We start from the raw sequence: 13,465 nt of genomic DNA, 5'->3' as shown, positions 1-13,465 counted from the left end.
GGATAAGGACTTTTGTGAAGGGATTTAGGCCTCACTGGGATAATCCAGGGTAATCTCTTTATCTCAAAATCTTTAACCTAATCACACCTGCATATGTTTCACTACACAACATTTACCAGTTCCAAGGATTAGGATGTGGACATCCTCATCAGAGGCTCCTGTTTTTACCCGAAGCAGGGCTGGAGCTCACGAGAAATGGGGCATAAGCTCACTCAGATTTAAAATGAACTGTACTGAAATGTCGCACACAATATTTAAAAGAACTGTACTGAAAGGTCGAGCTTTAATAAAATTAAAAACTCTTATTGCTTCAATTAGATATTCTGAGGTAAATTGACTCCCTGCCCTTCCCCCCCCCCCCCCCCAATGCGAGTATGTGGTGGTGAAGAGGACAGTTTGGAGCCTCCACCTTGATTTGCACCAAAGTGCCAGCAGTTTTGCCCAGTATTCCTTTCTTACTATTAGTGCAAATATCAGCACAGTTGTTCCAGGAAAAATTATGAGATTTTAAAAATTGGTCAATGCTCTATTTTAGCACCTCTTGTGTTTTCTGCTAAGCATTTATGTAAAAGATCTTCAAGTGTTAGTTGGTTCTGACACTGGATATATTCAGGCAAAGCAACAAGTTGAGCTACATCTGTAATTCTGTAATTTTTGTCCATCTCAAAGGCAGTATAGTTCTGCAAATGAGATGTTATCTCTGCCTTCATGTTTGCAGCTCAAGTTCTAATTTGGTGAACTACTGCATTTTTGGAAAGTTGCTTGGCCATGATTTCTTTGACTGATTTTTCACCTAGCAGGCACCTCAATAATGTACAGGTTTTATTAGTCTCTCAGTTATTGTATGCCCCTTTCTAGCCAGTGCAACACAATAATTTAACTTGTAAGATGTTTCAGGGTTTCTTTCATTTCTATTTTGAAAAGTGGTAATAAAAACTCTTTTGGCTTTTAAAGAGACTATCATGTTTAAAATATTCAATTTTGCCTTTTCCTTTCTTATTTACAGTTTCACTCAGATTCTTCCCTTTACCTGAGTCAGAGAATCCTCTGATATCGATGTCAGTATCATCTTTTTCAGCATCCTTAGATGTGGGAAGATTGAAAAAGGAAGTCTTCTAATCTCCCTTTTGTAAGCCAATGAGAGGACCTAAAGTTAAAAAAAGGGTATAAACAAAATTTTATTTTAGAATAAAATATTAAATTCTCAAAGTAAAAGTTTTAAATAAAATTTAAACATTCAGAAAACTTTTCAATAAATTAAAAACTATTCTTAGAAAACAAGTCGACAAAATGAACTTTTTTTTTTTTTTTTTTTTTGAGATAGAGAGCAGGGGAGAGGGGCACAGGGAGATAATTTTAATCAGGTGCCCCACTCAGCACAGAGCCTGACCTGGGGTTTCAACCCACTACTCTGGGATCGTGACCTGAGCCAAAATCAAGAGTCGGATGCTCAACGAACTGAGCCACCTAGGCTCCCTGAGAAAATAAACTTTTTTTTCTTGTGTTTCCACACAGGTACAAGGACAATTTAGGGATTTCAAAGAGCCATTAAAAGGACGATTGATGAGGTTACAGAAATTAAGTATAAAGGAAGATGGCTTGTAAGAACACACTAGAAGCACTAAGGACTGAGTTAATCTTTGTAAACGCACATATTTATATCCTACACCTTAGCAGATTCTAGAAAACAGAGGAATACTCAAGCACACGTTTCACCAGACAACAGGGCTTTTAAGTCAACTATCCTCTTGAAAACTTCTCTGTATACTCCCTAGAGGATGAGAGCTAACAGAGCAAACAACATTTAAATATTAGGCATACGGTTTTGACTTCGTGGATCCCCTGGAAGGGGGTCAGAGGCCCACAGAAGACACCAGGGCACATTTTTGAGAACCACCGTACTAGATTGAGTTCTAGGTAGAAACCGGGGTAACATCAAGAGCTAGAATATGCGCTCCAGCGGAGATTTTTATGCAGTGAGAACCGTGATGACTTGTCAAATGAAAAAGAACGGGGGGCTGTGACAGGGTAGGGCAGGAACACCCTCCCTTGTCTGCCCAGCCTGGGGAGGCCGCTCCAGGAGCGAGACCTTCCAGCTGCGACTGCGGAGTCGGACTCGGCCGGGGGCGGGGGTGGCTGCGCGACCACTTCCCCTCCCGGCTGTCTCCCCACATCCGCGGAGAAGAGGGGTGAACGGGAAGCGGCAGTGACCGCGAGACCCCGGCGCGCCGGGCGCCGACCCTGGCGGAAGGAATGCGCAGGACCGTCGTCCGTCATGCGACACCACCAGCACCGTCAGGGCTGCTGCCGTGCAGGGACGTGGGCTGACAGACAGGGAGCGGAGGCCAAATGGGGGCCAGGAACGCGCACCTCTCGACGCGGTCTCGCGCCTCGCGCCGCGGGGAGGCAGCTAAAGGGAAAGGGGACCTTGCAGGACGAAGCGTGAGAGGGACCAGCCCCAGCGGCTACCTCAAGAGGACTCAAGGGTGAGACTCAAGGGTTGCCATCGAAACCGGATAGTCTGGTCTTTCACTTCCTCCGCAGGACTTCACCCGGCTCGTCCAAGTTGGGAGAGCCGCCTCGCCCCTGTGGACTGGACTGTCGCGCCCTCAGGCGGCCTCTGTCGGGAACGACACTGTGCTTGTCCACTCTGGACGCGAATAAAGATTTCTTTTTCAAACAAACAGGAAGTGTCTACGGAGGCCGGGCCGGAGCCTGGGCAGGGGCCGGGCATGAAGCCGGGCGGCGACCGGATCGCGGGTGGTGGCGGCTGCGGCGGCGATGAGCGACATAGTGGAAAAGACGCTGACGGCGCTGCCGGGACTCTTCTTGCAGAACCAGTCGGTTGGCGGGTCAGCGGGAGTCAAGGCGTCCTTCTCCTCGCGGCTGGGCAACCTTGTCCGCGGCATCACCGCGCTCACTTCCAAGCACGTACGTACTCGGCGGGCGGGGAGGTCAGGGGACCCGGGGGAGGCCCTGGCGTTGGGAGGCCCTAGTCCGGCGGGGCGCCTCCCCGGCCGGCCCTCCGGCGGGGCTTATGGACTGCGTGGTGTCAGCCCGTCCCTGCGTCTGTCTGGAGGCTTCATTTTCCTTCCGGGACTGACAACTGGGAGGCCGAGTTTCCACAGTTGATCCTGATACTGAGTCATTACTACCTGGAGCAGATCTCTTTAATCTTTGAGCCCTCATGTGTTTCCCGAACGTTGAAGTGGGAAAGTACCAATACGCATCTCATAGATTGTTTCGAGAATTCAGTGAGACGTCAAGCGAATGAAAATACCTAGTGCGATGGAAGTGTCAACATTATTTGCCTTCTACAAAGTTTCTTTAAAGGTTCTTCCCTCCAGTTCTTTCAACTGCTGGACGTCACACTCCGGAACAGACACTGCCATCTGAACCTGTTGTTGAATATTTTTGGGGAGGTTGAGGTTCTTAGGTTAGACCAACGGGATGGGCAGAGAAAAAGCATAATTCTCCCTCAAAGTCAAATTTATTGTCTCAGCCTCCGATGAGCTTTGAAAATGAACAGTTATAATGGAAAGTATTACATTTCCACAGACTTTTGGTAGTTGAAGGGATTGTGTAAGATACTGATTCCAAGCTCAAGGAATTTATATCTTAAAAAGAAATTGTAGATTATGTCGTAATTTGTTGAAGATACTTGTGGAAGAGGTTATGTGTTAGACACCGAGGAAAAAGAGCAAGTCAGATTTTCTCTTCCCCAAGGAATTGATCATTCATTTGGGGCTTAAGATAAGTATAAGTAAGGGGTGCCTGGGTGGCTCAGTCAGTTATGAATCATACAGCACAGAGCCTGGAGCCTGCTTGGGATTCTCTCTCTCCCTCTCTGCCCCTCCCTCACTTGTGCACACTTGAGTGCCCGCACAGTCACTCATTCTCTCTCTCAAAATAAATAAACATTAAAAAAAAAAAGAAGACAAGTAAAGCAATTTACAATGACGTAAGTGCCGGGAGAAAAGAAATGACAGAGAGGATTTTCTTCAAAGTGCCCTGAGGGTTTAGAACATTCTTTTTAAACTGAACTGGATGATACTCTACTGGATGCTGTATTTCTGCTTCACATTCAGAAATCATTATTTATGGATTTCTTATTGGTTTAAAATTTTGTTTTTTATTAATTTCTGTGAGATTCTGAGTGAAATCTAAAAAAATATTTTTGGTCTTTTAACAAATATTTTTTAAAGTTTATTTACTTATTTTGAAAGAGAGAGTCCATGAGTAGGAGAGGAGAGAGAGAGGGGGAGAGGATCCCAAGCAGGCTCCATGCTTTGTGCAGAGCCTGATATGGGGCTCGATTTCATGAACTGTGATCATGACCTGAGCCAAAATCAAGAGTTGGATGCTTAACCAGCTGAGCCACCCAGGCGCCTCTAATGTTTATTTTTGAGAGAGAGTGGGAGAGCAGGTGAGTAGGGTAAGGGGCAGAGAGAGAGAATCCTAAGCAGGCTCTGTGATTTCAGATCTCACAAACCATGAGATCATGACCTGAGCCAAAATCAAGAGTCCCACACTTCACCAACTGAGCCACCCAGGCACCCCTATTTTTGGTCTTAAATTGCAGTTTGAAACTGTGCATAAGGTAGCTAATGTGGCAGTACTTCACTAGTAGTTCTTGATTAGCCACCTAATGGACACTTGCTAATTCAATGTGTGGTTTAAAGATAGTGTTATGTTAGCCAAAAATGGGGCCAATATTCAAGTGTGCTAAGGAGATGAAATACAATGCAGACAGTAGAAATGATCACATTGGTGTATTTACTGTGTATATGAGAGAGAGATGGGAAGTGAGGGAAAGGGTGAGAGGAATAAGGAGAAAAGAATAAGGAAGGATATAGTTTAGGGGAAAAAGACTGATTTCTGTTTCTGCCTTCTTACCCTATTTCTCTATTCTATTCTATGAAGACTTTTATTTATTAAGATTTTTATATATTTATTAATTTTTTTTTCTTATTTTAGAGAGAGAGTATGCAGGGAAGAGAGGCAGAGGGAGAGAGAGAGAATCTTAAGCGGGTTCCATGGTCAGCAGGGAGCCCGACACGAGGCTCAGTCCCAACCCTGGGACCATGACCTAAGCTGAAATCAAGAGTTGGACACTCAACCGACTGAGCCATGCAGCTGCCCCAGGATTTTTTATTTTTAAGTTATCTCTACACCCAGCATGGAGCTCGAACTCAGAACCCTGAGATCAAGAGTCACATGCTCCACTGACTGAGCCACCCAGGCACCCCAAGACTTTTTACTTTTAAAGGGAAGGTGTGAGGGACACCTGGGTGGTTCAGTCAGTTGGGCATCCAACTTCGGCTCAGGTCACGATCTTGCAGTTTGTGAGTTTGAGCCCTGTGTTAGGCTCTGTGGTGACAGCTCAAAGCCTGGAGCCTGCTTCAGATTTTCTGTCTCCCCCTCTCCCTGTCCCTCCTGTGCTCATGCCCTGTCTCTCTCTGTCTCTCAATAATACACATTTAGGGGCGCCTGGGTGGCTTAGTCGGTTAAGCGTCCAACTTTCGCTTAGGTCATGATCTCGTGGTTTGTGGGTTCGAGCCCCGCATTGGGCTCTGTGCTGACTGCCAGCTCAGAGCCTGGAGCCTGCTTCGGATTCTGTGTCTCCCTCTCTCTCTGACCCTCCCCTGCTCACGCTGTCTCTCTCTCTCTCTCCTAGAAATAAATAAAACATTAAAAAAATTTAAAAAAAATACACATTTAAAACAATAAATAAAAGGAAGGTGTGAGAACCTTATCCTGGACCAGTACATGAAAATTTTCTTTTCTTCTTACTCTCCACCTTTAACTGAAACCAAACCAAACCAAACATTTTCTGCTAAACTGTCCTTAGGAGACATTAATTAAGTGAAGGAAAGAGGGATGGTGAATTATTCTTTCTAGGAATGATTCCAAGGTTTGGAGAAATGCTGTTAGACAAATTTTAAACACTTATAATGTCCTCTAAAATAATGTTTATTTTTTATTGCAAATGTTATAAATTATATTTTTCCTTTTTTTAAAAAATTTTTAAAAATGTTTTTTTTTTTTTATTTTTGAGAGAGAGATAGAGACAGCATGAGCAGGGGAGAGTCAGAGAGAGAGGGAGACACAGAATCCGAAGACAGGCTCCAGGCTCCGAGCTGTCAGCACAGAGCCCGACGCGGGGCTTGAACCCACGAACCGTGAGATCATGACCTGAGCCAAAGTTGGACACTTAACTGACTGAGCCACCCAGGCATCCCATATTTTTCCTTTTAAGAAATATTGTTATAGTTTAAAAAGCCAGTTATTCATGCATTTAAATAGTTTCACTTTTTCAGGAGGAAGAGAAACTAATCCAGCAGGAACTGAGTAACCTGAAAGCAACTGTTTCTGCTCCTGCTACAACACTGGTGAGTTTGCAGAGTCAGTGCTCGCACATTTTATATTTGAAACCTGGTCCACTATGGACCCTATCATGGCATCTCATTGATAAGTTGCTAAAATGTAATTTATCATAGTCCCAATCAGTTATGGGATGGTAGCAAGTAAGACATTAGCTTGAACTTTTTGTTAGTGACTGGCTGCACTGGAGCAAGACTTGCTTGACTGATGCCAATTCAATGCCAACATGATGGTAATTACATGAATGTGGCAATACTCGTGGGACCCTGGTGCTGATCTTAATGTTTTAATGTTGTACACTGGGAAAAGGTTACCATATATCATTAAAAGTAATATTTTCAGTCCTTAGTCGATATACTATAGATCTTTCATTTTATTATTATAGATCTTGGGATGTAGGTAAACAAAGTAGAAAAATGGTTTTCTTGCTGTAACACAGTATATTGCACAACAGCTAAATCAAATTCCAGTTTTTTTAAAACTAAAGTTCCATATACTTTGATTTTTTAAGCAGCATTCATTCAGCAGCTAGTAATGAGTAGCCGCTATATGCAGGTCACTGTCCCTACATATTTAGAATAAGACCTAATGTTTTTTTTCCTTTTAAGTATCATGCAGTTTCATATAATGAGATTTTTTTCCAGGTACCATTATTCAGCAAATATTTAGTGAGTGCCTTCTGTGTGTAAGTCACTGTGGGAGTTTTCTTCCTCTTCTAGAAAAATATTGGGGTGATCATTTTGTAAGAACACATTATCTTGTATGTGAATAACACTTAAAGTCTAGGAGAATGTACGTGTTTCCTTTTATGATCATGGAAATATGTGGACAAATGAAACTCAAAGCACAGTTAATCTGATTTATTTGTGTATATAAATGTATATATGTGGGTGTATAGATAGTATATATGTGTGTATGTATGAAATCATTGTCATTATTTTCATGATACTTGATAGATGTTAAGCAGGTATGGTTTCTCGCCTTTTACTTTGTTTGATTTCCATTTTCTGTAATTGGTACACCTCGTGTGGACAGAAATAAGATAAATAGGTAAAAGTTAGAGAGCCAGAGTTTTGAAGGAATATTTTATAATAATTATGGCCATCCAGCTCTGGGCATGCTTTATAGACTGTCCCTGAGATACACTGTGTAGAGAAATTGTAAAAAAAAAAAAAAAAAAAAAAAGAAAAAAAAAGAGAAAGTTCTGTATTAAGGAATGGACTTTATTCTCCTAAACTAAGAGAATAATAATATATGCAATACAATTTTGATTAAATACAGCTCATAATGATCTTTGAAAGACTGAGATAAAATGTTACAAAACCAGGGATGATACTTAATGGATTAGATGAATACTTTCACCCCTAATTGATGTGGAAGCCTTTGAAGAGGAACTTCCAGTAACTTTTAAGCTTATTTTTTCAGTTTTTAGTAGTTTTAATATACTAATGAATTTAACTTTTATTACTTTATTATTTTTTTAATGTTTTATTTATTTCTGAGAGAGAGAGAGAGAGACAATGTGAGCAGGGGAGGGTCAGAGAGAGAGGGAGACACAGAATTTGAAGCAGGCACAGAGCCCTACATGGGGCTGGAACCCACGAACCGTGAGATCATGACCTTAGCCGAAGTCGGACGCTTAACTGACTGAGCCACCCAGGCACCCCAAACTTCTATTACTTTAAACACAAGTGACCTGAATTAAATCTTACTCTCCAAGGATTTTCCCATGGTTTCATTTAAAACTCTTCATATTAAAAAAAAATAAAAAATAAAACTCTTCATAGTTACATGTATAAATATATACATATATAGAATATGAATGAAATATTGAGTATTAATGTCCTTATCTTAAAATATTTATGTTACTGTTTTCGAAGTGTTTTGTGATTTAATAATCCTGTAATATACCAACCCTAATTAATTTTTAGGTATTAAAATAGTCTGTGAGCTTATTTTGAAACACATTTTATTTATATTTTTTATTTATGATTAAAATTTGCTATAAATATTGAGAATGCAAATATTATTTTACTAATAAAACAAATGTATAGAATCCTAAAACAGTTTGTTAGCTCGTGTTATAAATATTGAAAGACCCAGTTAAAAAATTAAATGTTAGAAATGCTATATACCATTAATGATATCATGCCCTTCAGTTCCTCATAGCAGAATTGTTTAGAAAGAATTCCTATAGGGGCACCTGGATGGCTCACTCATTGAGTGTCCGACTTCAGCTCAGATCATGATCTCCTGGTCCATGGGTTCGAGCCCCATGTCAGACTCTGTGCTGACAGCTCAGAGCCTGGAGCCTGCTTCGGATTCTGTGTGTGTGTCTCTCTTTCTTTCCTTCCCCTGCTCGTACTCTGTTTCTCTCTCTCTCAAAACTGGTAAACAAACATTAAAAAAAAAAAAAAAGAATGCCTATAAAACAAGCTACTGCATATTATGTACAGCAAAACAATTCTGAAAAAGTTCAGGTGCAATTTGTTTTTCAAATATAAAAATTATTTTCTCCACAAATTATTACCAACTTATGGGAATTTTATGGATGTCTTCATTGGACAAAGTATATTAAGATGATATGATCCATTCTAGAAACCAAGTCATATTACCATGGGTGAAATTTTGTCTGAGGACCATGTGTCTCACATTATAACCAAATTTTACACAGGTACACCTAGAATTAGAAATAGCTACAGTTGATTTATTTTATATATTGCCACTAACAAAATGTTGAAATAATTTTGCTAAAATCAGTATTGTTGGTAAGCTAAGTTTTGGAGCAACTTTTATTTATAAAGTGTGACTTCAGGTTATGAATTTATTATATACGTATATGTTATTTCTTCAGTGCTAGGATTAAAGATTCCTCTGTGACATGATTGCAACATGATAAAAAAAATCAAAACATTCTATTTGTTTATACAGTTACTGGATGTTTTGCTTTTCAGAAAATGATGAAGGAATGTATGGTGAGACTTATATATTGTGAAATGCTTGGATACGATGCTTCCTTTGGCTACATACATGCAATCAAGTTGGCACAACAAGGAAACCTTTTAGAGAAAAGAGTAGGTATGTATGTGTTTAAGATTTTAATAGTTAATGTTTGCCTTAAAGTTTCAGCTACTATGTAAAATGAATGATGGCAAGTATATAGTGTGTTTTCAGAACATTGCCTTGTAATTTCCAAAGCTTTAAAAGGGAACACTTCAAAAACTCAAAGCCTATAAATGAAATCAGTCTTATTGATTTGTAGCATTTTGGAGTTATGGCGAAGATTAAAAATTGCCTGTTTTTGTGATAGTTAGATGAGCATATATACTTGCCAAAATCCATTAAACTGTACACTTAAAATGGGTGAATTTTCTTGTGTGTAAATTATACCTCAACAAAGCTGATTTTGAAGTCTGTCTAACACTATCAGTTTAATCAGAAATGTTTCTTTATAGAATAAAAACTGAAATTGACTTGAATAATCTTAAATATCCTTTTCTCAGTTTCACGAATGTTAGCTGTGAGGATTAGAGGTATCTTTTAAAAATGTTTGTCTCTTTAATCAACCTTTAGGGCTATTAGGAAGTATCTTTTAAATATTTTATTCATGTAGGTTCAGCTGTATGTCAAAATCCAAGAAGGAAGCACTTTAGAGTGATATAGGAGGACAACATGTTCTTTATTCAAAGGAGTTGATAGTGTCATGTTGTCAAGGATCAGCATTCTTCACAAATATCTGTGCTGTCAGATGGTGGGATAGGGAAGGGAGATATTTTGCTAAAGATTCTGAGACTAGGTGTACCCAGTATTCTACTTATTGAAACTCATTCCACTCTTCTAGATTTATTATATTCTTCCCTCCAAGGGAATACCCTCTGTCATCCTGTCTCTCCCTTTTCATATTCCAAATCAAGTTTTAACTCTTATTCTTTCAGGTGGCTTTTACCATCTCATCTTATGGTGGTGTCTTTTTGTATATTAATGTCTTAGCTCTTAAACTAATTATAAGATCCCCAAAGACAAGGTGGTTTTGAAAACAACAGTCAATATTAGGTGGTTGTTGCTGTAATTTTGTACAGCTATTGCTGTATTGTGCTTCTTAAACTTTCATATAATTTTTTTAACTTTCAGTTTAATTTTATTTTTAAAAATATATAAAGTTCAAAAGTTAAGACCTTATAAAAAGGTATAATCAAACAAGTCTCACTTTCAGTTTCTAGTCCCTCTTACCTAGTTTGCTCCTTACTCCACTAGGTAACCATTTTCATTAGTTTGTAATTAATCTTTCCATTGTTTCTTTTTGCAAAACAAGCAAATGCATGGGTACACACTCATACACTCTCTCTTACACAAATGATACTATGCTATATAGATTGTTAATATACCTTATTTTGACATCTGCATACTCTTATACAGTTGCATAATTTTCATTGGATGGTTGGATAGGCTATCGTTTTTTCAGCCTGGTCTCTCCCTATTGGACATATGAGTTATCTTTTATTTTTTGCTCTTTTATTTATTTATTTTTATTTTATTTTATTTTTTTTTTAAATTTTTTTTAATGTTTTATTTATTTCTAGGAGAGAAGAGAGAGAGACAGGGTGAGCAGGGGAGGGTCAGAGAGAGAGGGAGTCACAGACTGAAACAGGCTCCAGGCTCTGAGCTGGCAGTCAGCACAGAGCCCGACGCGGGGCTCGAACCCACAAACCGCGAGATCATGACCTAAGCAAAAGTCGGACGCTTAACCGACTAAGCCACCCAGGCGCCCCTATTTTTTGCTCTTTTAAATAATGTTGCAGTGAATAACCTTGTACATGTATTATTCATAGTTCTGGGAGCTTATTTTAGCAGAGAGCTCAGAATCATTTTTATGGAGATTCAAGATCTTAGGGAAGCATTTTATTGCCAACTAGAGGGACTTATTCCTGTAGGGATTTTATGTGTGCTAGTGAGTATAAGTTTTTTTTTTAAAAGATATCATTTAAACCTTCTCTATGTCTTCACTGTGGTATTATTGCCTTTTCAAACTCTCCTGAGATTTCTAAGATTAGCTTTGGTGCTTTCTCTGATGGAGATGCCTTATATTTATTTACGTATTATTATTTTTTAATGTTTATTTATTTTTGAGAGTGAGAGAGATAGTGTGAATGGGGGAAGGGCAGAGAGAGAGGAAGACACAGAATCCTAAGCAGACTCCAGGCTGTGAGCTGTCAGCATAGAGCCTGATGTGGGGCTCAAACTCACAGACCACGAGATTATGATCTGAGCCGAAGTCAGATGCTTAGCTGACTTAGCCACCCAAGTGCCCCTATTATTATTTTTTTAGTGCTTATCTATTTTTGAGAGAAAGAGAGAGGGAGGGGCCAAGAGAAAGAGGGAGAGAATTCCAAGTAGGCTCTATGCTGTCAATGCAGAGCCTGACTCTGGGCTCGAACTCACAAACCATGAGAACATGACCTGAGCCAAAATCCAGTGTCGGTCACTTAACTGAGTGAACTACTCAGGTGCTTCAGCCTTCTTACTGTTGAATAAATGAATTTCAGTACCCATTAAGTTAGGCATTATGTTGGGTGCTTTATCTTGTGAGATAGGTGAAAACTGAAGCTCAGAAAGGTTAAGTTACTTGTCCAAGGTCATACAGCTAATAGATGGTGGAGCCAGACCATGTGTAGCTACATGGATGGACCTTGAGGGTGTTATGCTGAGCGAAATAAGTCAGGCAGAGAAGGACAAATATCATATGTGTGCACGTATAGGAGGACTAGGAGGAACTTAACAGAGGACCAATCGGGAGAAGAAGGGGGGAAATGGTGGGGGAAAGGGAGAGAGGCAAACCATGAGAGACTCTTGAATGCTGACAAAAACTGAGGACTGATGGATGTGGGGGGGAGGGGGGATGGGCATGGAGGAGGGCACTTGTGGGGATGAGCACTGGGTGTTATGTGGAAACTAATTTGACAATAAACTATTTGTAAAAAAAAAAAAAAAAAAAAGATGGTGGAGCCAGAATGTAAACCCCCAAGTTTCTGTGAGTCAACGCCTGTATTCTTACCCTATATATCACTCTTTCATATCAAACATACTCCATAATCTAGTCATTATTCTTTGCTTTTGGAACCTTTTCATTTTTTGAATCATTAAGTATTTTTTTCCCTGTTTCCTGTTTGTTACAATGGTTAGGATATTCTTTGTAATGCATAGAATTAAGGTTTCCTTGATATGGTTTTTGAATTTGTTTTTTTTTTTTAATTTTTAATTTTTTTAATGTTTTATTTATTTCTGAGAGAGAGAGAGAGACAGACAGACAGCTTGAGCAGGGGAGGGTCAGAGAGAGAGGGAGATACAGAATCCGAAACACGCTCCAGGCTCTGAGCTGCCTGTCAGCACAGAGCCCGATGCAGGGCTCAAACCCACGAACCGTGAGATCATGACCTGAGCCGAAGTCAGAGGCTTAACTGACTGAGCCACCCAGGTGCCCCTGAATTTGTTCATTTTCTTATACCTTGATCTTGGTGGCTTGGGTGTGAGTGATATACCTCAGCTGATCACATGAGTTCTCAGCAGTCAGATAAGACCTAATCTCTTTAAATGCCTTCTAAGGTTTTCTCCTTTCTTGCCCCTACTTAGTTGTTTTTTCTCTCTCTTGCCCTGCTCATCTGACCTTTAGTGATGTTGCAGTGGGTCATACCCTACTCTTGGTTGTGAGATTAGGTAATTTCTTACAGTTCCCCATGATTCCCAGCAGACACAGACATGATGGGGACAGTTAACATTAGAATCCCTAATGAAAAAGCTGAAAGAATTGAAGAAAATGAAACACAGTGAGGATAGGTGTAGGGAATAGGGCCTCAGGATAGACTGTGGAGAGACAGGACATCATAGGGGTTAAAACATGAACTAACTCTTCCTGCCTGGGTTTGAGTGCTGGCTTCACCATGTAATAGCTATAGACTTTGGGGATTTACCCTTTTTTGGTCTATATTATTCTTTTGAGGATACTCATACCTACTTCATAAAGTTATGAGGATTGAAAGAGGTGAGGCTTGTAATGTACTGACCCACGCTAACTAACAAATGTTAT

The 13,465-nt window shown here is 40.0% G+C and overlaps 1 protein-coding gene across 2 annotated transcripts in view; it reads left to right on the top strand.

Annotated features, from left to right (window-relative positions):
- The first annotated feature begins 2,708 nt into the window (after nucleotides 1–2,708).
- Nucleotides 2,709–13,465, top strand: part of AP4E1 (adaptor related protein complex 4 subunit epsilon 1) — a 59,508-nt gene continuing 48,751 nt past the window's right edge. The window contains exons 1-3 of one of the 2 annotated variants that reach the window (XM_039237130.1): nucleotides 2,709–2,931; nucleotides 6,321–6,392; nucleotides 9,339–9,462. In XM_039237130.1, coding sequence (XP_039093061.1) covers nucleotides 2,782–2,931; nucleotides 6,321–6,392; nucleotides 9,339–9,462 — 346 coding nt within the window. In that variant the 5' untranslated portion in view covers nucleotides 2,709–2,781. Of the gene's footprint in view, nucleotides 2,932–6,320; nucleotides 6,393–9,338; nucleotides 9,463–13,465 lie in introns of those variants that run through there. The other variant, XM_039237131.1, reaches the window with a different exon arrangement.

Source organism: Hyaena hyaena, unplaced genomic scaffold (assembly GCF_003009895.1).
Source record: "Hyaena hyaena isolate Hyena2069 unplaced genomic scaffold, ASM300989v1 scaffold_120, whole genome shotgun sequence".
NCBI lineage: Eukaryota > Metazoa > Chordata > Mammalia > Carnivora > Hyaenidae > Hyaena > Hyaena hyaena.
This window is presented reverse-complemented; position numbering and strand designations above follow the sequence as displayed.